Source organism: Coturnix japonica, chromosome 20, assembly GCF_054131305.1.
Source record: "Coturnix japonica strain WE chromosome 20, WE-NBRP24, whole genome shotgun sequence".
Lineage (NCBI taxonomy): Eukaryota > Metazoa > Chordata > Aves > Galliformes > Phasianidae > Coturnix > Coturnix japonica.
Window position 1 is genome coordinate 2244926 of NC_140682.1, and position 24158 is coordinate 2269083.

A 24158-nucleotide genomic window follows, 5' to 3' on the forward strand; every position below is an offset into this window, starting at 1 on the left:
GGGATCTCTTGGAAAGAGCCCAGTGGAGGGCCACTAAGATGGTGAAGGGCCTGGAGCATCTCCCCTATTAAGAAAGGAAATGCCTTGTCCAGAAGCAAGCAGTGGGCTGGAGAGGGCACCAAAACGAAACCTTGCTTGCACCTTTCCCTCTCCTCATTCCACATGCTGACATTTATTTTAAGAGCAAAAACAAGACTACAGTGAAGAAAGCTCCAGAACAACTCAGCTACTTTATTCACCCCTTTCTCTTTCCACTACAGAAGATTCTCAGAAAACCTCCAAGAGCCACCTTACTGCTCTGCCTACCCTTCTCTGGGATGCATGAGTGCGCTCAGAAATGACTGAGAGCAACACATGCACACAGACACACAGCAGATCCCTACACAACCACTTCTCCACTAGGAAACAGCATCAAAAAGCAGCTGGTGGGAAGAGTAGAAGTGGAAAGCGGGCATGGTGAGAGAAGTGCTTTGGGCAGCAAGGAAAGGCCATCTGAAGCTCCTGGGTTAAGTCCCTTCTGCAGAGGGTGTCGGTGATGCCATCTCCTTTGCAAACTCTTCCTGCATGGGGAGAAGCATTGGTCTCCCTCATCCCTGGGCTATCCAGCATCCTGAGAGTCTCTCCTGCTGGGGGTTTTCCCATGAGAAATGAGGCACCAGCCCTGAGAGAAACTCTTCCTGCAGGAGATGCACTCCTAGTAGCTACCTGTCCTGTGGACTGCAATGTTTAATGAGGACTGAGCTTTGCATGAAGTTCTTCTGGGAGTGTGAGGAGCTCTCTGCTAGGCACAAAGCCCTTCTCACACTCAAGGCTTCCTGCCATTTCAGCTCACTGGTGCAGACATTCTGGTAACACAGCAGATGGGATTCTCTGAGGGAGAGAAAAGACAAGTTCCCAGGCATCTCCCTGCATGCAGGCCTGGCCAAAATGTTCTAAAATGTCCAACAGAAGCTATGGTCTCTCTCCTGTGTGCATATGCTGGTGCAGCTTCAATTCAGAACTCCCTTTGAAGCTCTTACCACACTCAGGACACTCACAGGGTCTCTTTTTCCTGTGGATGCTCTGATGCAGCGTCAGCTCAGAACGCCTTTTAAAGCTCTTCCCACACTCAGGACACTTATATGGTCTCTCTCCTGTGTGGATGTGCTTGTGCATCTTCAATTCCCACCTTCTTTTGAAGCTCTTCCCACACTCAGGACACTGAAAGGGTTTCTCTCCTGTATGGATGCGCTGGTGGAGCTTCAAATCAGAACTGCTTATGAAGGTCTTCTCACACTCAGAGCACTTATATGGTCTCTCTCCTGTGTGGACACGCTGGTGCACCTTCAGTTCAGAGCTGCTTTTGAAGCTCTTCCCACACTCAGAGCACTTGCAGGGTCTCTCTCCTGTGTGGATGCGCTGGTGGAGCTTCAAATTAGAACTGCTTATGAAGCTCTTCTCACACTCAGAGCACTTATATGGTCTCTCTCCTGTGTGGACACGCTGGTGCACCTTCAGTTCAGATCTGATTTTGAAGCTCTTCCCACACTCAGAGCACTTGCAGGGTCTCTCTCCTGTGTGAATGTGATGGTGGACGGTGAGGCTGGAACTCTTTTTGAAGCTCTTCCCACACTCAGTGCACTTATATGGTCTCTCTCCTGTGTGGATGCGATGGTGGATGGTGAGGCTGGAACTGGTTTTGAAGCTCTTCCCACACTCAAGGCACTTATACGGTCGCTCTCCTGTGTGGACACGTTGGTGTATTTTGAGGTTAGAACTATCCTTAAAGCTCTTCCCACACTCAGGGCACTTACATGGTTGCTCTCCTGTGTGGACACGTTGGTGTATTTTGAGTTTAGAAATACCTTTCAAGCTCTTCCCACACTCAAGGCACTTGTACAGTCTCTCTCTTCTGTGGATACACTGGTGGGAAGTGAGGCTCCCACTGTCCGTAAAAGTCTTTCCACAGTCAGAGCACTCAAAGGCTCTCTCTCCTGTGTACATGCACTGCTGGCCAGTGGGGTGGAGTCTCCATTTCATGCTCTCTGCAGAATCACAGAACTCGTAATGCCTCTTTGCTGAGTGCGTGCACTGGTGGCTAGTGATGCTGGAATCCAGTTTAAAGCTTTTCTCACACTCAGAGCATGGATTCTGCTTTTTCATCTGGCACACATCCTTGCTCCTGGTTTCCTCAGGCTGCTTTGGACCTATGTTGAAGTCCACTGGGTTCCTCGGTGTCATTCCCAGATGCTTTCCCAGGGGCTTCTTGATGTGCTCACCCTGACCTTGCTGCAGGACTTCCTGGACATCCCTTCTGATTTCTTCCTCAGAGATGCAATTCCGCTGCATTTCCGCTACACAATTTCTCTGCGGAACCTCCTTTGTATTTCTGATCCCATCAGCTGCTGGATGACAGAGGAAATGCAGCAATAGCACACAGTGCCCAAAATAAAACACAGGCAGAGAAGGCTCTTACAGCCCCAACATTCCCCTTCCCTCCACCACCTCACCTGGGCTGAGGTCTCCTGGCATGGCCTCAGGGCTATGCACATCTGGGATCCAGGGGTCTTCCCCTCTTTCAAGCAGGGAGATCACCACGGGCTTGGGGGCTGGAAGTGGAGCTTCAGGGAGAGAAACAGGGAACAAGAGAGCATTTCCCTCATGCTGGCACAGTGCCTGTTCAACAGTTCCACTCTGTGCCCCTCCCCAAGGAGAAACCACCATTTAGGTCTAAATGACACTGTGCCTACAGCTTCCCTTGGAGCAAAGAATGTTTTGACATCTCTGAACATTGTGAAGGGATATTTTTTCTTTCAAATTAACTTTACAACAGCTTATTTGTTTTCTTACAGTCTACCAGTGGTCAAGGCATCAAAATGTTGACGGCAATTGCATGGAAAATCCTCAATTCCATAGCAGTAACCAGGGATTCATCTGTGAGCTGGAGCTGGTGGCACCAAGCAACACACAACACAAGGGCTGGTTTTCTCCCTCCTGGCTGATGCCTGCTTGCCAGCACTGACTCTGTGGCTTTGATCAGAGTGCCGTGCATACTAATCCCTTCTGAAACTCACGCTTTTCAGTATCTCCTTTCTTGCTGGCACTGTGGTATAAGTCAATATGTAGCTGCATGGTGTTTATTCAAGGCCCGGCTTGCAGAGGCTCATTTTGCACAGCCAAAGGTGCCCTAACAAGGAGGAAAGGCAGACAAGCTCTCACCCAGCGAGGCCACACACTGGTATGTCTCCAACATCACGTCCCGGTAGAGCGCTCGTTGCACAGGGTCCAGCAGCGCCCACTCCTCCCTGCTGAAATACACGGCCACCTCCTCAAAGCTCACGGGCTCCTGCAAGCAAAGAGGCTCCTTGCTGGGAACAGCCAAGGCCCAGGCAAGCAGCTCGCACAGGACAGAACCTCACACCCCAGCTGCTTTTCTGTCCCCAGCACACACACGCTGGCTGAGGGCACCTCCCTCTACCCCTGCATTCACATCCCTGGCCCCTTGGCCTCTCCTGCCTGCTTCCCCAACCCCTACCGCAACTGGATGTGCTGCGGCCATTTGCTGCTCTCCTGCAGGCTGGGATGATCACGGCTGGAAGGCAGAAGTTGAACTGGAGCCTGCAGAGAGAAGAGAAATGGCAGGGGAGCTGTGAGGGAATGCAGCAGTCCCAGTCCCAGCTCAGCCCTTCTGCAGGGCACTGCCCAGCCTTGCAGAGGAAGACAATGAGCTGCAGCACAGGAAACAGTCTGGCTCAAAGAGATGAACCGTCACAAAGCTGTCTCAGACTGGGAGGCTGAAACAACTGGTAGCTGACACTTAGTTCAACAGCTGAGACTGAGAGGGGACTTAAGACAAAGCACGGCAAGGAGGCAGTCATCTTACCCCAAAAGAGGGAGCAGCCCAAGTGCCCCTCCAGCTCTGCTGCACAGCAGCGGGCTGCACCACAGGACCTGCCCTCGAGCAGGGCTGTTTCTGCAGCTCACACCTGCACAGAGATCCCTTGCAGTTTGACATCAAGACTCCTTCTCAATACAGATCTTCTGTAAGACACCCGTGGTTACTTTGGAGCTTTCATGTATTCTCTAAGGTTCTGTCTTAGAGGGACTGTGCACGTATGATTCCTTCCACACAAAGCCTTGACCAAGCTTGGGACTAGGAGAGGATCCAGCCACATCCTAGCTCCTTACCTCTGTGGACTGAAGACATGAGAAAAAAAGGGGAACTACTCTGAGCCTCGTGACTCAATGGGAGGGCCTCCTGTAGGTGTGTGCGTAACCCTACCCTCCATGCAGTAAATAACCAAGTGTATCCAGCCACCTCCGATCCTGTTGTGTCACTGTTAAATCACTACAGCATATCCCTATTATATCAACAAATATAGTCCTGCTTCTCCCTTAGGAGTGTATGCTGTGTTTGGATCCACTTGTGACCAATGGGCAAAGTCTGCAGGATGGCAAGAAGGGAAACAAACCGATGACAAGAAACATGAAGCGCGTCCCAAATTCTTCTGTGAATGTTCTTGTGGCAACTGCTGTAGTTGAGCGGCAAGCAGAGGTCACTGGGAGCAGTAATAGGATGCAAAATGGGAAAGGTGTTATCAGCATCGTGTCGGGTTTGGAAGTGACATATGAAGCAAAGGAGAACTTCACTGGTCCTCCCAGAATCAAAAGCGACTGATATTCCACAATATTTCTGCTGCACTACACGGTGCAAGTTATGCAGGTAATGCTTATTCACACAATAAACGAAGACCTCCCCGAGTCGCCTACAATCCTTTAGGCCACACATCCTCCACCTGTAGGGTTTGGCTCCAAACAGATGCAAAACTGCACCCATAGCACTAATTAAAGGCACTGCCTCTACACAGTTAAGGCAAACAGAGGCAGCAGAATGACGGCTTATTGCCTGCCCTAGCTGCAGTTAAGGAAACTGAAGAGTGATACAGGAGGAATGGGAAAGGGGAGTTTCATTGGAGGTCTGAGTGGTGAAGGAAGTTGAGGACATGCAACAAGGACAGCCTGTGCCAACTGGGGGATCTTTTGATTGACTGCAAGCACGCCTAAAGGGGACGGCTACCCAGAAAAGAGATGCAGAAATACTGTTAGAAAATGGTATGGCCATCCAACCATCCAGCAGGAGGTGCAGAAAAGCACCTGGTTCATGGAAGAACACCGTGAATGCAGCCCCCAACACACAATCACAGCAAGCCTCAGCACAGATGGCAGCTGCCAGCAGAGCAGCCTGCTGGAGCACCACCTCCACAGATCCATGAGGGAACACCTGGTGGCAAATGGATTAAATCCTCTGGCAGATGTCCGTACATCCTCTCAGGAGTGGAAGTAGCCCTGGGCTTGCTGAAATCAAGCAAGCCCTCAGAAAAGGGTTGGGAAAAGTACTCTGTAAAGGTGACTGATGTAGTTCTCAAAACCACCTACTGCTGATGTTACCTAAAAGTGGTGATGGCTCACATTCCTCGGGTAAGGAAGTGCAAAATGGCGAGGAGTCAACTGGATGGTTCACACTTCTCAAATAAATAGGATGGCTTACTTAAACACAACAATAAATGAACAAAACATCCAACCACATGGAGATTATTTTTCCATCTCCTGAGAAGAGAGAGTATCTGACAGCAACTGCAGCCAAACCAGCCTGTGACGGTCACAGCCACCACCAGCCGATGCAGTGCTGGGAATTTTAACTGAACCGTGAAGGCATCTTATCGAATAGTATCAGCACTAAATGGAAGAATTAAGGCAATAAACAACCACGTGGTTACAACAGCCTTGTTAAGCAGTTGTTAGAGCACTCCAGGACACCTGCATGATATCGATAAATACATTCCTCTCTCCCTCTTCAGCTGAGCATGCAGACTGCGCCCACTGCCAGGGGACGCTCTCAGCACCGCGTGCCCTTTGCAGAAGGCACCTGGGCTGTGCTTTACTGACCTGCTGCTGCTCGGCCGTGTTCTCAACACGTGCTCCAGTCAGCCCACAGGCTGCCAGCTTCTCATCGTCTGTTCCAGAGTCCAGTGCCAGAGCTGCTGCAGATGCTGAACGTGCTCAGGGCCCGCAGCTGTGTGCTCAAGGCATCTGCAGCTGCCGGGACAGCCTGAACAAAAGCCTTGCCAGAGGTTTGCACAACCCCAGCTGAGCCATCAGGCAAGCGCTCAGCAAACAAAAGGTAACGCCATTTCAAGGGTCGCCAGAGGCACATGTTGCCTGCAGGGTCCCCGAAGGGAAGCTGGAGGCTGCCGGGGAGGAGGAGCAGGGCGAGTGCAAATTTCCACTTGGAGGCTTCACATTAAGACACTCCAAAGGAGGCATCGGGGGGTTTAAAGCTTCCATCAATCCACGCGTGCAGAGCTGCAGAGCGAGGCTGTCTCGTGTCTTCCGAGGCCCAGAGGAAGAACTGCAGCCCCAGCTGCGCTGTGTTACAGAGATCCAACCGGGCAGCAGAGCACGCTGACCTCCTCTGCTCCCTTCCTCACTGTCCCAGCTCCCAGCCCATTCCCGTGCCCCTCGGAGCCCAGCCCGGGCTGCATGAACTGCTGCCCTGGTTGCAGCCCGTCTGGGCCAGCAAACCTGCTGCGCTGAGCGGGAGCTGGAGCCGGGACCAGGGTCCCGCCTGGGGTACGGCAGTGCGGGTTCCGCCCCGTCCGGGGCCGCTCCCCGCTCCTCTCCCGGTGCTGCTGGCAGGGGGCAGGAAGCGTGCGCTCCTCTGCGCGAGCCACGAAGGGCACCTACCTTGGGTGCGGAGCAGGCTGCTCCCAGCTCTGGTGCAGGTAGCCGGGCTCCTCGGAGTCGCGTAGAGCAGAGGACGCCGAGTGCCCTCAGCCCGGAGCTGGCCGCAGGACGGCCTTGGTGCACCTCCTGCCACCGCGGTGCTGCCCGGATGGCTTCCAGCCAGGCTCTCGCCTCTTCCGCACAGGCTCAGGAAGGCAGGAATTCCCGCAGCGAGCACGCCCCGAGCCGGCTGCCAGGCGCTCGGCAGTTTCACAGCTCGTTCTCATGGCACATCTGCACCCGGGGGAGGGGGGAAGGGGGGAAGGGATGGGTGTTTGTGTTACGCTAATGAAGCATCGCTTTCTGCCGGCTCTCTTTGCTTCCTTCGCTGGGGACATTCGCACACCCCTGTGCTCAGGCATCTCTACCTTGCTGTCCTGGCGTTCCTTTCACTCCTCTCCCCCACGAGTATGTCCCAGCAAGAGGCAATCTCCGGTACAGCACCAGAGGACATTCTGTGTTGAACAGAACTCTTGCAATGGAACCGAGCTGTGGGTAGGAGCTTTACCCAGAAGCTGCTGTAAGAATACGACTTTCCCCAGATCCTTGTCTAAGGGTCCTAATAAGTCTTCTGTGCAGCGATACCTTGTGGTTCTGTGTGGGTTTGTGGTCCGTATGGCTGGCCATACCTACCCTTGAGTTGCACCGGGCAATGTACTTGGGGGTGACCTCACTGGAAGGAAAGCAGTGTGCAAACTGCAATGGGAAATTGCATTTAGGAAAGCAGGATATTGAGGTTCATTTTCTGGTGGATATGGGTGCTTCTTACTACCCATAGATGGTTTTGTAACAGTAGTAGATGCTACTGCCCAACGAGAAAAGGTTTCCTTTTTTGGATTAATTAAACATAAGCTAAGAAAACAAGCAGGAATACAGAAATTCTTGTACCTGCCAGGTTACTCTGGCAAGAAATTGAATATAACTGGAGCTAAGAGTGCAACGATATTGACTGATTAAAAACTGTAACTCTGGCTTTAACACAAATTGGGCAAAACAATGTTGTACCCCCAGGAGTTACAGCAGTCTCAAATATGACACACTTGGTGGTGTGGGCATCAGGGCCAAAAATGAAGCCCTAAATAGAAGTTAAAAGCAAGAGCTTGCCTAGTCAGGGTAAAGCGGTGCCCTTTGAGGCTATGGGACTGTAGAAGGATAAAAGAAATAATAGGTAACTTTTTGGAGTTTGGATTCCAATTTTGATAGCAAGTGCTGTAGTTTGGTACAAGACTTGAGGGCAAGTACTAGAATAGTTGAATGGATACACTCAGTGGTGGCAAATCCATGCACTTTATTAACCAAGTTAAGGAACAAAAAGATTAATTTTACCTTCTGGATTTGAGGGATGTCTCTTCTGCCTGGTTTGGCCAAAGGAAGCCCAAGGTTATTAGCCTTTGAATAGGAAAGCCCTGATATGGGGAGAAGAGTCTCAGTTAACCTGGACAGTGTTACCCAGGGTTGTGAGAACAGCTGAATGATGGTCAACTCATGAGCCTGAGATCTGGGATCCTCCATCCTAGGGTGGAACTTTACTGCAGCACGTGGCTGCCACAGCAACAAAAGGACTGTGTACAATAGACTGAGAGTTTGCTGAGTTTCTTGGTTTACAGAAAGCACAAATAACTCAACAGCAAGTGACATATTTGGGAAATGAGATTACAGCTGGACTTTGAACCTTAAGGACTGCCAGGAAAGAAGTCATCTGCCAAACCCCTGAGCTGCAAATTGCCAAGGAAGTGAGTAAGGGATGGCCAGGGTGCCTGAGGGCGGTGGCTGCACTGGTGCTTGTGGGAATACAAGAAAAGCTGTTCAGAGCAGCAGCTGTGGAGCAAGATCAACAGCATGAGAACCAAGGACACCTCTGCAAGGAGAATGTCATGGTTTCGTAATTTTGTAATTTTGCTATCAGTATTCCACATCATAACATCATGTAAAGTATGGATACTTCTATTGAATGTGCAGTCCACAGAAGAAGACTACATATCCCAGAGAACAACAGGGTTAATGATAAGTCACGGGACCAGGACGCTGTATAATCTCGTTCCCAGGCTGGAGTGCCCTCCTTCTTCTCTCGAACTTCTCGGAGAGTGGGAAGCGTTCCAGCCGTGTCGCCTAGAGTTCACAGTCGGCCTCTCGGTTTTCGGGGACTCTCTCTCTCTCTCTGTTTGTTCGATTTGTTAGCCTCAATTATATTATATTGTGTTATCTTGTATTTCGATATCATATTTAGTAAAATAAGTTTTTCCTCCTTAGATTGCCGCTGTTTTTATCCCATTCCCCTTTTCCCCCTCCTTTCCGGGCCCCGGGGGGGGGGGCCCAAAGGGTGGCTTCCCCTGTCACAGGCATAGGTAAATCTAAGTAACCCGTGACAGGTGGCTATGGGGCACTTATGGGGCACTTATGGGGCAGCTATGGGGCACTTATGAGGCAACTATGGGGCAATTATGGGGCAGCTATGAAGCATTTATAGGGCAGCTATGGGGCACTTATGGGGCTGCTATGGGGCAGTAATGGGGCACTTATGGGGCTGCTATGGGGCAGTAATGGGGCACTTATGAGGCTGCTATGGGGCACTTATGAGGCTGCTATGGGGCACTTATGGGGCAGCTATGGGACAGTAATGGGGCTGCTATGGGGCACTTATGAGGCTGCTATGGGGCACTTATGGGTCAGCTATGGGACAGTAATGGGGCTGCTATGGGGCAGTAATGGGGCACCTATAGGGCACATATGGGACACTTATGGGGCTGGTATGGGGCAGCTATGTGGCACTTATGAGGCTGCTATAGGGCAGCCATTGGGCACTTATGGGGCAGCTATGGGGCATCTATGGGGCACTTATGGGGCAGCTATGGGGCATTCATGGGGCAGCTATGAGGCATTTATGGGGCACTTAATGGGCTGCTATGGGGCACTTATTGGGCAGCTATGGGGCACTTATGTGGCTGCTATGTGGCAGCTTAGGGACAGCTATGGGGTACTTAATGGGCTGCTATGGGGCACTTATTGGGCTGCTATGGGGCACTTATGGGGCATTTATGGGGCACTTATGGGGCATTTATGGGGCTGCTATGTGGCAGCTATGGGGCAGTTATTGGGCTGCTATGGAATACTTATGGGGCTGCTATGGGGCACTTATGGGGCAGCTATGGGGCACTTATGGGGCAGATATGGGGCACTTATGAGGCACATATGGGGCAGATATGGGTCTGCTATGGGGCAGCTATGGGGCCGGTATGGGGCACTTATAGGGCACTTATGGGGCTGCTATGGGGCACTTATGGGGCAGCTATGGAGATTTTATGGGGCACTTATGGGGAAGCTGTGGGGCTCTTTTGGTTCCGTTATGGGGCAGCTATGAGGCACTTATAGGGCACTTATGGGCACATATGGGGAACTTATGGAGCAGCTATGGGGCACTTATGGGGCTGCTATTGGGCAGCAATGGGGCACTTATGGGTCACATATTGGGCAAGTATGGGGCAGCTATGGGGCACTTATGAAGCAGCTATGGGGCACTTATGGGGCACTTATTGGGCTGCTGTGGGGCAGCTATGGGGCACTTATGGGCCAGCTATGGGGCGGGTATGAAGCACTTATGGGGCAATTATCACTGAATCACAGAATTATCAAGGTTGGGAAAGACCTAGAAGATCATCTAGTCCAACCATTACCAATACTTCCTGGCTAAATCATATTCCTCAGCACCACATCGAAGCATTTCTTGAACACTCCCATGGTCAGTGACTCCACCACCTCCCTGGGCAGTGCACTCCAATGCCTGACTACCCTTTCCGAAAAGTAATACTTCCTAATGTCCAGCCTGAATCTCCCCTGATGCAGCTTAAAACCATTCCCTCTAGTTCTATCACTGATTACACGAGAGAAGAGGCTAACCCACAGCTCACTACAACCCCCCTTCTGGAAGTTATAGAGAGCTATAAGGTCTCCCCTGAGCCTCCTCTTCTCCAGGCTGAACAATCCTAGCTCCCTCAGCTGCTCCTCATAAGGCCTGTGCTCCAGATCCCTCACCAGCTTCATAGCCCTCCTCTGAACACGTTCCAGGGCTGCAATGTCTTTCTTGCAGTGAGGGGCCCCAAACTGAACAGAGTACTCAAGGTACGGCTGCACCAATGCCGATTACAGGGGGACAATTACCTCCCTGTTGCTGCTAGTAACACTGTTTTTGATGAAAGCCAGGATGCCGTTGGCCTCCTTGGCCACCTGGGCACACTGACGGCTCATGTTCAGCCGAGCATCAATCAATACCCCCAGGTCTGTTTCCTCAACACAATCCACTAGCCACTCTGCCCCAAGCCTGTAGCGCTGCCCAGGGTTGTTGTGGCCAAAATGCAGAACCCGGCATTTGGTCTTGTTGAACCTCATCCTGTTGGCTTTGGCCCAGCTCTCCAGCCTATCCAGATCCCTCTGCAGGGCCTCTCTACCCACAGGCAGATCGACACTCCCTGCCAATTTGGTGTCATCTGTGAACTTACTGAGGGTGCACTCAATGCCCCCATCCAAGTCATCAATAAAGATGTTGAAGAGGACAGGTCCCAGCACCGACCCCTGGGGAACACCACTCATGACTGGTCTCCAACTGGATTTAACTCCATTCACCACCACTCTCTGGGCCCGGCCCTCCAGCCAGCTCCTTACCCAGCCGAGAGTGTACTCATCCAAGCCACGGGCTGCCAGCTTTTGTAGGAGAACAGCATGGGAGACAGTGTCAAAGGCTTTGCTAAGGTCTAAGAGCACATCAACAGCCTTTCCTTCATCTATTAGACGGGTCACGGGATTGTAGAAGGAGATCAGATTGGTCAAGCAGGACCTGCCCTTCACAATCCCATGCTGGCTAGGTCGGATCTCCTGGTCTTCCCACACCTGCCACATGATCTCCCTCAAGACTATCCGTTCCATTACCTTCCCTGGCATCGAGGTCAGGCTGACAGGCCTGTAGTTCCCCAGATCCTCCTTACAACCTTTCTTGTAAATGGGAGTCACGTTGGCAAGCCTCCAGTCTTCTGGGACCTCACCCATTAACAGGGAGTGCTGAAAGATAATGGAAAGCGGCTCAGCGATCACCTCCGTCAGCTCCTTTAGCACTCTTGGGTGAATCTCATCCGGACCCATGGACTTGTGGCAGTCCAGTTGGAGTAGTAATTCCCTGACCACTTCTTCAAGAATCACAGGGGGTTCAGTCTGCTCCCCAGCCGAGACTACCAGGTCAGAGCGTGGGGAGCCCTGGGGATGACCGAGATGACTTTTAGAGACAGATGTAAAGAAGGCATTCAGAACATCTGCCTTTGTCTTATCCTCTATGATCACATTCCCAGCCTCGTCCAGTAAAGAATGGAGATTCCCCTTTGTCCTCCTCTTATAGCTGATGTACTTGTAAAAGGGTTTCTTGTTTGTTTTTGCCCCAGCGGCCAGCTTAGATTCAAGCTGGGCTTTTGCCTCTCTGACTTTCCCTCTACACAACTTACCAGCCTCTTTGTAGTCATTCTGAGTTGCTCTTCCCTCCTTCCACAGGCAGTAGATTCTCTTCTTCTTCTGCAACCTTAAGAACAGTTCCCTATTCATCCACGCCGGTCTACTTCCCCACCAGCTCATTTTGCGGCTCAGGGGGACTGCCTGCTCCTGCGCCCTTAAGACTTCCTTCTTGAATAGCAACCAGCTCTCTTGGACCCCTTTGTTTGCTAAGACTGAATGCCAGGGGACTGCTCCTACTAGTCTCTTGAACAATTCAAAGTCCGCCCTCCAGAAGTCCAAGGTAGCAGTTTTACTATTCCCCCTCCAAGTTTCACCATGAATTGAGAAATTTATCATTTCATGGTCACTCTGTCCAAGGCAGCCCCCAGCCTCCACATCTCCCACCAGACATTCCCTGTTTGCAAACAGCAGGTCTAGCGGGGCATTTCCTCTTGTGGGTTCTCTGACCAGCTGCATCAGGAAGGCATCCTCTATGCACTCCAGAAACCTCCTAGAGTGCTTCTTCTGTGCCGTGCTATACTCCCAGCATATGACAGGGAAGATGAAGTCCCCAATAAGGACAAGGGCTGACAACCGTGCAGCTCGTGCCAGCTGCTTGTAGAATACCTCATCTGTCTCTTCATCCTGGTTTGGCGGTCTATAACAGACGCCCACCAGGATGTCTGCCTTGTCAGCCCTTCCTCTGATCTTTACCCATAGGGATTCAATGTTATCATCCCCAGTAACAATCTCGGTAGCATAAAAGAATTCCCTAACATAGAGAGCCACACCACCACCCCTCCTTCCTTGCCTATCCTTCCTGAAGAGTTTGTAGCCATCCATTGCAGTGCTCCAGTCATGGAAGCAATCCCACCATGTTTCTGTTATGAAGTTCAGAGTTTCATTGGAATTGACTGCTTGTTCAGCCTGGGCCCTTCTCTCAACCCACATCCTGCGATGATACACAGGGCCCATATGGGACATGAACTTCACACCGTCCTTGCACCCCATGCAGAGCCTGGGATCTTCTGTGCCCATGTCTTTCATTAAACATCATATAGACCTCTATCCCACTGCCCCAGGAAGGGCCCTGAGCCAACATGAGAGACAGGATCTCCCTGCCAAGGGTCTGGGAATCAGGGCTTGTCCTGTTTGCTTCTTAAGATAAAGGAAGATTTTCTTAGCATCAGAGCCACCATGCCAGTGCCTTTGCCTGACTGGAGTCATGGCTTCCAATTATCTGCTCTAATTAGTGCCTTGGGAAGCTTACTTGGTAATGGCCCTCAGTGGGCCCATTAGTACTCCAAGAATCTTCACTGTTACTTTTGACTTTGTCTTGCTGAGTTCTTTGTGCAAACTTCTCTCTGCAATGGAAGTTGATGGACTCAGCACCAAATGTGCCCTGTGGCCCATTATTAACTAAAGAGCCTCTTGTGCCTTGTGCCTTCCTGTTATCTTCTTCAGGTTTTCAGAACTTGTTAAGCAAAATGGAGACAGCTTAAAGAGCAAGAATCCAAACTGGAGTTATTGTCTATTTGTTTATAGTTTGTTTTATACAGGAAGTAAAAGAAGCACTTTGCAACTGATGTCAATCCAGGATGTCCCCAGTGAGTTCTATTCCGTTTCTGTGTGGAGAAAGTTCCTCCTCAACCTCCCCACCTCGCTTCTACTCTCATTGGCCCCATGGGACTTGCATCACTTTTCCTCACATCACTCTTCTCTTCTGCCATCACCCGCTCAGTGTTAAACCTACTTTGTACCAACTCCCAATGGCTTTCCACAGAGAACCAGCTGCACATGGAAAAAGAAAGAATTATCTTTATTTATGGCCAACAAAGAGAAGGAAAGGTGATGTAATTGAATGATCAGTAAAACACAGTGATCAACTGTATGCCGTGTCCAAGCTGCTTCTATTGAGGTTTATCTTTCATAGGGAATATTTGCACAAGAAATGAGTTAGACACAGATAGGATGGGATAGACAGAATCACGGTAAAGGAGCTGACAACAGACTTTCGAGGAATGGAGCAAATTCCAGTAATCTCCCTGGGATAGATCAGCCAGGGAGTTGGGAGGTATCAACACTGAACAGGACTCATGAGTATTTCTTACTTTGAGACGGGTTAACACATTCTTCTTGATTTCTATCTTTGTCTTCAACTCTTTTTTTCACTTTTACTGACATTAATGAACAACTTACAGAATTCATGCTTTCTTTGAAGCCTGAGAGAGAAAGTGAAAGAAAAATAGAAATAGAAAAAGAAAAAGGAAAATGAAAAGGGAAAAAAAAGGATATGGAAAAGGAAAAGGAAAAGGTAAAGGAGAGAAAAAGGAGAAGAAAACGACATAGAAAAAGAAAAAGTAAGAGAAAAAGAAAAGATAAGAAGGGATAGGTAGAATCACGGTGAAGGAGTTGACAACACAGTCCATCAGAGTTTGGGGAGATGGAGCAAATTTGAGTCATCCCCCTAAAAGTCAGAAATCAGACAGATAATTGGGAGTTATCTGTCTGAACAAAGTGCAAGGGGTGGGGAAATCTGGCAGGCTGTGGCAAGAGCATGTGTCTAAATGGCCTGCTGAAAACATGCCCTTAACGACAGCCATTTATTTAGGAGAGCTGGAGGCACCTGGAGCATGAGGGAGATCAAATAGGCAGCAGGGAAGAGCAGCAGCGGGCGCCGGGCTATAGTCTCAGGGCATTGGCACTGGCACCGCGGTCTGTGTCCCTGAACATGAAGGCATTTGTGTCCAGCAAACACAGTTCTGGAAAACATTGTAGTTTCAGAAAAAGAAAAAAAAAAAAAGAAAAAAAAAAAAGAAAAAAAAAAAAGAAAAAAATAAAGACATCAAATCACCTCAAAGATACATATTTACAACTTAAAATGGAACAATACTCATGAGGTTTTCTCATGTTGAGAATGGTTAACAAATTTTCATTGATTTCAATCTTTGTCTTTAATTCTTTGTCTCAATATTATTGACATTAATGAATATCTTTTAAGCTTACGGACTCAAAATAAATAAATAAATAAATAAATAAATAAAACGAGATCCATTTGCTTCTTGTACATGGCCTGATGCCCCTTCGACTTTCACAGATCCCACCAGACTTTTGTTGACGGAGAGTATGAGATCCAGCAGAGAGAACCTCTCCTCTTTGGTTCCTCCATGGCTTGGTCAAGAATCTCCCATCTGTGCTGTGCACAAATCTTCTGGATGGCACATGCCCTGCTGTGCTGTCCCTGCAGCACATACTGGAGTGAAAAAGGCTCCCAAAAATGGCCAATGGCCTGACAACATGAGACTCCCATATGTCTGCAGAGGGCACCTTCCACTTGCTCTCCATGAAAAGAAGACAGGAACAGACACTGATGGTCTCCTCTGTTGGCCATTTCCCTTAGATCTGACCTGTCTGCTCTTCCATCCTCAGGCAGATCTCAGTGCACTCTCACAGAGGGCAGTCGCCCTTCCTTGACTCCTCACCCAACCTTTGTTAAGACTCTGTATTCCCCTTGTGCTACAGTGAAGTTGTGGAAGCCATGTAACTGTCTCCCTGTGGTCCAAACAGGAGCTCAGGCCTGCAGATCATCTATGGTATCAGTGTGCAGAAGGTGAAACACAGACATTAGACGGATCACGGGTCTTGGATTCGACGTAGCAACACGGACACTCCATGGGCATGGCTTTGCTGAAGGCCCTGTGCTGCTCTTGCAGATGCGTGTGAATACACCAGACAGCCTGTGCTATCCCCTCTCTGGCCCTCAGCTGATGCCCAGGAAGGAGCTGTCTATCTCAGGGATTTCCCACATGGTTTACAAGCACTGGCACACATCAGGAGCAGCCCAGGCACCTTGGGCATCACCCAGTGTCTGTGTGTGAGCAGCTGCCTCCCAGCGGAAGGACTGAGGACTCAGAGCAGGAGCTCACATGCAGGCAACTCCTTGTGCACTTCTGAACTGAACCAGAGGAATCCCATCTCCTGTGTGTGTGTAGGGAGCTGAATCCCATTTCAGCTCCAGGATTTCTGTCAAGGGATGAGATTCCTGCACTGCCTCAGCTGGATCACTGCCCTGCACAGGGAAAGTCCAAACCTCCCTGTCCTTGCCTGGGTGCCCTTTGTGCTTCATCAAACGAACTCTAGTAGCACTTGCTATATGTCTCCATCAGTCACTGACCACTGGACATGTGGTGGTTAATTGAGCGGATTTCAAAACACAGTCATGATGCTGTTGTCTTTCAGGAGATGTTGGCCTTGAGGACCCAGGGAAATGTCAGGGGAGATGAGTGGGAAGAATAAAAATGAGATCATCTGCTGTTGAGCTGGGCAACGCTCCTGGGACACAGGGAGCTCATAAAAGTGGATGGTGCTGTAGAGAGACAGCTATGCCCAGGAGCGTCTCTTGTGCACAGAGAGACACCCATTTGCTGTGTGGATAAAGAGAGGCCAGAGTGGGTGGGGAACTAGTTCCCACCCACACAACACAGAAGGTGTGAAAAGCTGTTCTGAGCACCTAGTTTGGAGGTAGTCAGTGTTTGAGGGCTGCCTGGACTACCCACTCAATAAGGCAGCAGTGGGAGTGGAGGCTGCATCCTGTGTGAACACGGGTCAGTGCTCTTGTCTTTTCTCAGGTAACTTGCTCTTCTGTTGACAGGACCTGATGCTAACACTTCAAAAATGGTCCTCACCAGGAAACGGTCTTCCTGTGCAAAGACTGTGGCAACCCAAACAGAGGGTCTGCTCCAAGATGCGGCAGTTCAGGTCTCTGGCTGCCAGGAGTGCCTCAACCTGCTGCTGCCAGGAGAGGATGGGAAGGATGCAACTTGTGTGCGGTGTGAGCAGCTAGATGAGCTGCTCAGCCTTGTGGTGGAGCTTAGGGAGGAGGTAGTTAGACTGCGGACAATCAGAGAATCTGAACAGGAGAGGCTGGGGTCCGTTAAGGACTGTGAAATTGAAATTGATGGGTGGTGCCAGGCCCTATCGGCCCTGGGATCCAGGCACACAGCTAAGGCTCCCCAAGAAGCATGTTGCCCCCGGTCACCTTGCGAATAGGCGATAGAAAGGAGTGTGCAGATGGACTGTGTTCCTGCTGCACTGAGCCCTCAGTCCTCCCTTACCCCTACCAATACAAATGTAGAGGTAGGGGGTGTGGGACTGTCGGCGGAGCCTCTATCCTGCAGTTGCCAGTCAGACCAAAGTAGTCTGAGAGAAAAGGATGGGTGGAAACAGGTACCGGCAGCTCGGCGAAGTGGGCGTCCGCCCCCACGACCATGCTCGGCTCCCCAGGTGCCTCTGCAAAATAGGTTTGGGGCCCTGGAACCCGAGGGAGAGGTGAATGCCGATGTGGAAGCAGCCCCACCTGTGAGGGTGCCTCGGGGGAAGCGGACACACCTGCGCCTCAAAACTTCTTCCACACGGAAGGATAGAAGGGTAGTCGTCATAGGTGACTCCCTTCTGCGAGGAATGGAAGGCCCTATATGCCGGCCTGACCCTACCCACAGGGAGGTGTGCTCCCTCCCCGGGGCACCGGTCAGGGACATTGCTGGGAGACTTCCCAGTCTGATCTGCCCTTCTGACTACTATCCCCTGCTGATAGTTCAGGCTGGCAGTGAAGAAGTTAGTTACAAAAGCCTGAAGGCTATCAAAGATGATTTCAGGGGACTGGGGCAGGTAATCGAAGGAACAGGTGTGCAAGTGGTTATTGCATCTGTACCTTCAGTGGCAGGGAGGGATACTGAGTTGGGCCTAAAAACCCACCTCTTAAACAAATGGTTAAAGAGTTGGTGCAGACATAGGAGTCTTGGTTTTTTTGATCATGGGGCAATTTATTCGGCTCCTGGCATGACAGCTGCAGACGGAAGCGGCCTGTCTCAAAGGGGTAAGAGGGTTCCAGGTGAGGAACTGTCAGGACTTATTGACAGGTGTTTAAACTAGGTAGGATGGGGGAAGGGGACAAAACAAGGGTCACTGGGTCTGAGGCGGCAGTTCAGGTCTTAAAGCAGAACTCGCTGGGTGCAGACAATGGAGTTAAAAGGCATGGAGAGGGGTGGAGAGATGCTGCCTCTCTCAAGTGCCTCTATACCAACACGCAAACCATGGGGAATAAACAGGAAGAATTGGAGTTCTGCGTACAGTCACGTGGCCATGATCTCATTGCGATCACGGAGACGTGGTGGGACAGCTCGCATGACTGGAATGTTGTCATGGAGGGCTATGTGCTTTTTAGGAAAGATCGGCTGGCAAGGCGGGGTGGTGGAGTTGCTCTTTACGTGAGAGAACAGCTAGAATGTATTGAACTCCACCTGGAGGAGAGTAATGTAGAAGTCGAGAGCTTGTGGGTGAGAATCAAGGGCCAGGCTGGCAAAGGGGACCCTGCTGTGGGTGTGTACTACAGGCCTCCTGATCAGGAGGAGGAGGTCAATGAGGCCTTCCATAAGCAACTGGAAGTAGCGGCACGCTCCCAGGCACTGGTGCTTATGGGGGATTTCAATTATCCAGATATTTGCTGGACAACCAACATGGCCAGGCATGCGCGGTCCAGACAATTCAGGGGATTGTCAGGGGATTGTCAGGGGAGATGAGTGGGAAGAATAAAAATGAGATCATCTGCTGTTGAGCTGGGCCACGCTCCTGGGACACAGGGAGCTCATAAAAGTGGATGGTGCTCTAGAGAGACAGCTGTTCCCAGGAGCAGCTCTTGTGCACAGCACAGCCTGCAGGTGACAGAAAGAGAAGAGAGAAATTGGAGAGAGCTTACAAGATATGTACTGTGTAAGCAGGCTGTGAGCTCTATGAAAGAGCATTACTCAAAACCATGATACAGTAAGTCCCTTGTAGTAGACAATGCAGATGCTTTTAATAGAGGGTTATCTAAATGTGGGAGAAACCATAGCAGATCTGGCCGCAGGCACTGCATGTTTCTTTACTGTGTTAAAAGCCTTCTGCTCCAGCTGGGGGCTTCCGTGCTGCAGTGTCAGAGCACAGCCCTGAGGGCTGCGTGTCCCAGCACGGCTGCAGGCTGTGCAGCCAGGGCTGCAGGTGGGTGCCCAGGGCTGTCCTGCAGAGCAGGGTCCCTGCTGTGCCCCAGGGGCTGTGTGCCGGGTATGGGACTCTGCCGCCTGCCAGGCTCAGCACTCAGCCTGCCCGGGGAGCTGCCCAGGGCGCTGCGGGGAGATGTGTGGGGGGAAGGAGCCCCCCGGCAGGGCTTGTGCTGCCACAGCTGCTTCCTGGGGCAGGGGATCACAGCTCCACTGCACAACAGTATGTTTGCGAAGGCCCTTGGCAAGAGGAGAGCGAAGGCAGGTTTCCATTTTCTTTTCTGGGGCAAAAAGAATTGAAGTCAGAAACCTTAAAGGGGCTGTCAGAGATCTGAGAATTTTTCGTCAGTCATTTGCTTGTTTTGTGAACAGTCACACATGATGTGCTCTCAGTCTACCCCTTCTCTAAGAATGGAACCAATTGTAATTATCTTCATTTTCTGCAGGCATGAATAATTCACTTATCATAAAAACAGGCAGCATTAACTAACTGAAACTGAATGCCACTGTAGCTGGGGTAGGGGGCTCTAAGAGCACTTGGGGTAAAGATAAGACAAGAAACAGTAGGAAATATCCAGGGAGAAGGGATAAGAAAATAAGAGGAGGGTTAGAGCTCCATCTGCTGCTTCTGCTTAAGGAATGCTGAACTACATTAAAATAAATGCAAGTAATGGTGCTAAATGTGCACTGTTGTTAGAGAATAAAAACATTTCATAGTATAGCAGTAGTGCCTCTGAGAATGGTCTGGACTTGTCATTATAATCTGCACTCTGAACAGGACTCCAAGCACAACAACAGCAGATGCCCAACAGCAGCTCCATCAGCAAGTTCCTCCTGCTGCCGTTGGCAGACACGCGGCAGCTGCAGCTCCTGCACTTCTGGCTCTTCCTGGGCATCTACCTGGCTGCCCTCCTGGGCAACGGCCTCATCAGCACAGCCGTAGCCTGCGACCGCCGCCTGCACACCCCCATGTACTTCTACCTCCTCAACCTGGCCCTCCTCAACCTGGGCTGCATCTCCACCACTCTCCCCAAAGCCTTGGCCAACGCCCTCTGGGACACCAGGGCCACCTCCTACACAGGATGTGCTGCACAGCTCTTTTTCCTTCTCCTCTTCATGTCAGCAGAATTGTCTCTTCTCACCATCATGTCCTATGACCGCTACGTTGCCATCTGCAAGGCCCTGCACTACGGGACCTTGATGGACAGCAGAGCTTGTGCCACCATGGCAGCAACTGCCTGGGGCACTGGGGTTCTCTATTCCCTGCTGCACACTGCCAGTACGTTTTCACTGCCTCTCTGCCAAGGCAATGTTGTCAACCAGTTTTTCTGTGAAATTCCCCAGATCCTCAAGCTCTCCTGCTCAGCATCCTATCTCAGGGAAGTTGTGTTTCTCTTTTTTGGTTCCAGTTTAGCCTTTGGCTGCTTTGTTTTCATATTGGTGTCCTATGTGCAGATCTTCGTGGCTGTGCTGAGGATGCCCTCTGAGCAGGGACGGCACAAAGCCTTCTCCACGTGCCTCCCTCACCTGGCTGTGGTCTCCCTCTTTCTCAGCACTGGCTTTTTTGCCTACCTGAAGCCCCCGTCCATCTCCTCCCCACTCCTGGATCTGACAGTGGCACTTCTGTACGCAGTGGTTCCTCCAACTCTGAACCCTGTTATCTACAGCATGAGGAACAGGGAGATCAAGCACGCTTTCAGGAAGATGTTGCAACACACACTATTTCAACTTCCATAAAATGCACAACTTCCTCATAGGATTCCCAGTGATGGTTCTTCATGTTTTATGTATCTTTGGTTGTTTGATTATGTGAGATATAGGAATGTGCAAAAGAAAATAATGTTATTGAACTTATAAATAAAAATGAATTTAAATTCTTTCCTACCTAATTTCATTTTGTCACTTTAGGAGCTGATGTAAACATGTAACCAGATTCCCTGAATATGTTATAGGATACCTAAAAAGGTTTCAAAAAAGACATTTGCTTAGCTATTCTGTCTTCCTACTTTGTCTGGATTTGGGACGTACAGCCAGAGACAGCATCTCAACGTTTTCATTTCTGATCTCTTTACACCGCCACAGTGCTCTCAAGCCCTCTCATTTGTGCAGGCTGAAGGTCTTCTGTGTCTCACAATAGTCCTGTTGTCTCTACAGCAGCACTCCAGGGCTGCAGTCAGTAGCCAGCAATATGAATGACTGTGTCAGAGCTGGTCTCCTTGCTGTCACTGCCATAACAAGAGGGCCCCTTCGGAGCAGGTCCAGAGAACTGGAGGCCTCTTCCAAATCTGGTTTAAGGAATGTACCTCAGGAGCTGCTCTCTGAGAAGACTTCAAGATATTCTGGTGCATTTCACTGACTGGCAGGGATAGTTTCAGAAGTCCCAAGGAGATCTGTAAGGGACTCAAGGCAGTGCTGAGGATTAGAATCTGTGGTTTAAGGTCAAGATAAAAAGAAAACGATTATAAATATGATAAATGCATATATACATATCTTATATATATAGTATATTTTCACATATATATAATATAGGCAGTTGCTAACATATGTGCATGTACTAATACATATACATATGATACATAGATGATAATAGTTTATATGCATATCTGTTTGCAAGTCTAGGACCTGTTGCAGGGGTTTTATCAGCCTCAAGTTTCTCTGTAGGAACTGGAGAGGCTGTTTTCCTACTGCAGGAGTTGGAGCAACTGCAGAGCTCATTGCCAGAGCTGGAATCACTGCAGGACCTGGGATTAAAGTTTTAGCAGCCACTGTGCTCATTGGAGGGTTTGGAGTGACCACAGGGCTGTACCTCCTCGCACAGTGCACCTCACCTGGGAGGAATTTGTTTCATTTTCTTATCAAAAACTTGGAACAGCTACAGGACCTGTAGCAGGAGTGACTGCAGAGCTCATTATGAGCGGTGGAGTGGCAGAGGGATCTGTCAGCAGATCCAGCTCTCTTCCCATTGATGATGCTGAAGAATGTTAAACACAGCTCAGTAGGTGTGGGCCAGGCCCTGGCACACTCCAGTTATTTGTGCCTGTTTGAGATCTCCAGGGTTTCATCAGACCTTCCCCCAATATTCTACCAGTTTCTCAGGATCATGCGGTTGCCCAGAGGGGTTCCCACCGCTCCAGGCAGCTGCCCAGACCGTCCCACACCCCCTGCCATGCAGAGCCTTCTCACCTTGAAACAGATCTCTCACTGATATTCCTGAATAATGTTTAACCTCAGTCCTAGAATTCTAGAATCACCAAGGTTGGAAAAGGCCCAGAAGATCATCCAGTCCAACTGTTCATCTATTACCAATAGCTCCCACTAAACCATGTCCCTCAATACAATAACCAGTCACTCCTTGAATACACCTGGGCTCCCAGAGAAGACGGTGTAAAATGTGTAATTCCTAATCATACCAACAATATTACTTCCAAAACCCAAAGATGACCACAGAGATGAATGTGCACAAAACTTCACTTTGTCAGCTGCCAATTTTATCATCATACAAAGCAAGGTCAAAGAGCATAGCAAAATAAATACCCTAATCCAGAATCCAGAGTTGACAAATAATGCAGCAGGGAAAACAAGCAGCAAGCAAGGAGATGTGCAATGCAGCTTCATGAGAAGACTCAGCAAGCTCCACACATGGGGAAACTATCAGCATCATGGCCAGCAGTTCTCCAACTCCCACAAAGCCTTGTGTTGACTTGCTCTCCCCTGACGCAGCTTAAAACCATTCCCTCTAGTTCTATCACTGATTACATGAGAGAAGAGGCCAACCCCCAGCTCACTACAACCCCCCTTCTGGAAGTTATAGAGAGCTATATGGTCTCCCCTGAGCCTCCTCTTCTCCAGGCTGAACAATCCTAGCTCCCTCAGCTGCTCCTCGTAAGGCCTGTGCTCCAGATCCCTCACCAGCTTCGTAGCCCTCCTCTGAACACGTTCCAGGGCCGCAATGTCTTTCTTGCAGTGAGGGGCCCCAAACTGAACAGAGTACTCAAGGTGCGGCTGCACCAATGCCGAGTACAGGGGGACAATTACCTCCCTATTGCTGCTAGTAACACTGTTTTTGATGCAAGCCAGGATGCCGTTGGCCTTCTTTGCCACCCGGGCACACTGACGGCTCATGATCATCCGAGCATCAATCAGTACCCCCAGGTCTGTTTCCTCAACACAGTCCTCCAGTCACTCTGCCCCAAGCTGCCCAGGGTTGTTGTGGCCAAAATGCACAACCCAGCATTTGGTCTTGTTGAACCTCCTCCTGTTGGCTTTGGCCCAGCTCTCCAGCCTATCCAGATCCTTCTGCAGGGCCTCTCTACCCTCAGGCAGATCGACACTCCCTGCCAATTTGGTGTCATCTGTGAACTTACTGAGGGCGCACTCAATGCCCCCATCCAAGTCTTCAATAAAGATGTTGAAGAGGACAGGTCCCTGCACCGACCCCTGGAGAACACCACTCATGACTGGTCTCCAACTGGATTTAACTCCATTCACCACCACTCTCTGGGCCCGGCCCTCCAGCCAGCTCCTTACCCAGCCGAGAGTGTACTCATCCAAGCCACGGGCTGCCAGCTTTTGTAGGAGAACAGCATGGGAGACAGTGTCAAAGGCTTTGCTGAGGTCTAAGTAGAGCATATCAACAGCCTTTCCTTCATCTATTAGACGGGTCACGGGATCGTAGAAGGAGATCAGATTGGTCAAGCAGGACCTGCCCTTCACAATCCCATGCTGGCTAGGTCGGATCTCCTGGTCTTCCCACACCTGCCACATGATCTCCCTCAAGACTATCCGTTCCATTACCTTCCCTGGCATCGAGGTCAGGCTGACAGGCCTGTAGTTCCCCGGATCCTCCTTACAACCTTTCTTGTAAATGGGAGTCACGTTGGCAAGCCTCCAGTC

At 50.3% G+C, this 24158-nt stretch overlaps 1 protein-coding gene across 1 annotated transcript; it reads right to left on the reverse strand.

Annotated features, from left to right (window-relative positions):
• Positions 1-318: 318 nt before the first annotated feature.
• LOC146757487 (uncharacterized) lies at positions 319-2220 on the reverse strand. Its single transcript, XM_085520669.1, has 2 exons — positions 1576-2220; positions 319-1407 (listed from the first exon to the last, which is right to left on the reverse strand). Exons 1-2 carry the CDS (start codon positions 2218-2220, stop codon positions 952-954), a joined length of 1101 nt encoding a protein of 366 aa, XP_085376795.1. The 3' UTR covers positions 319-951.
• Positions 2221-24158: the final 21938 nt, after the last annotated feature.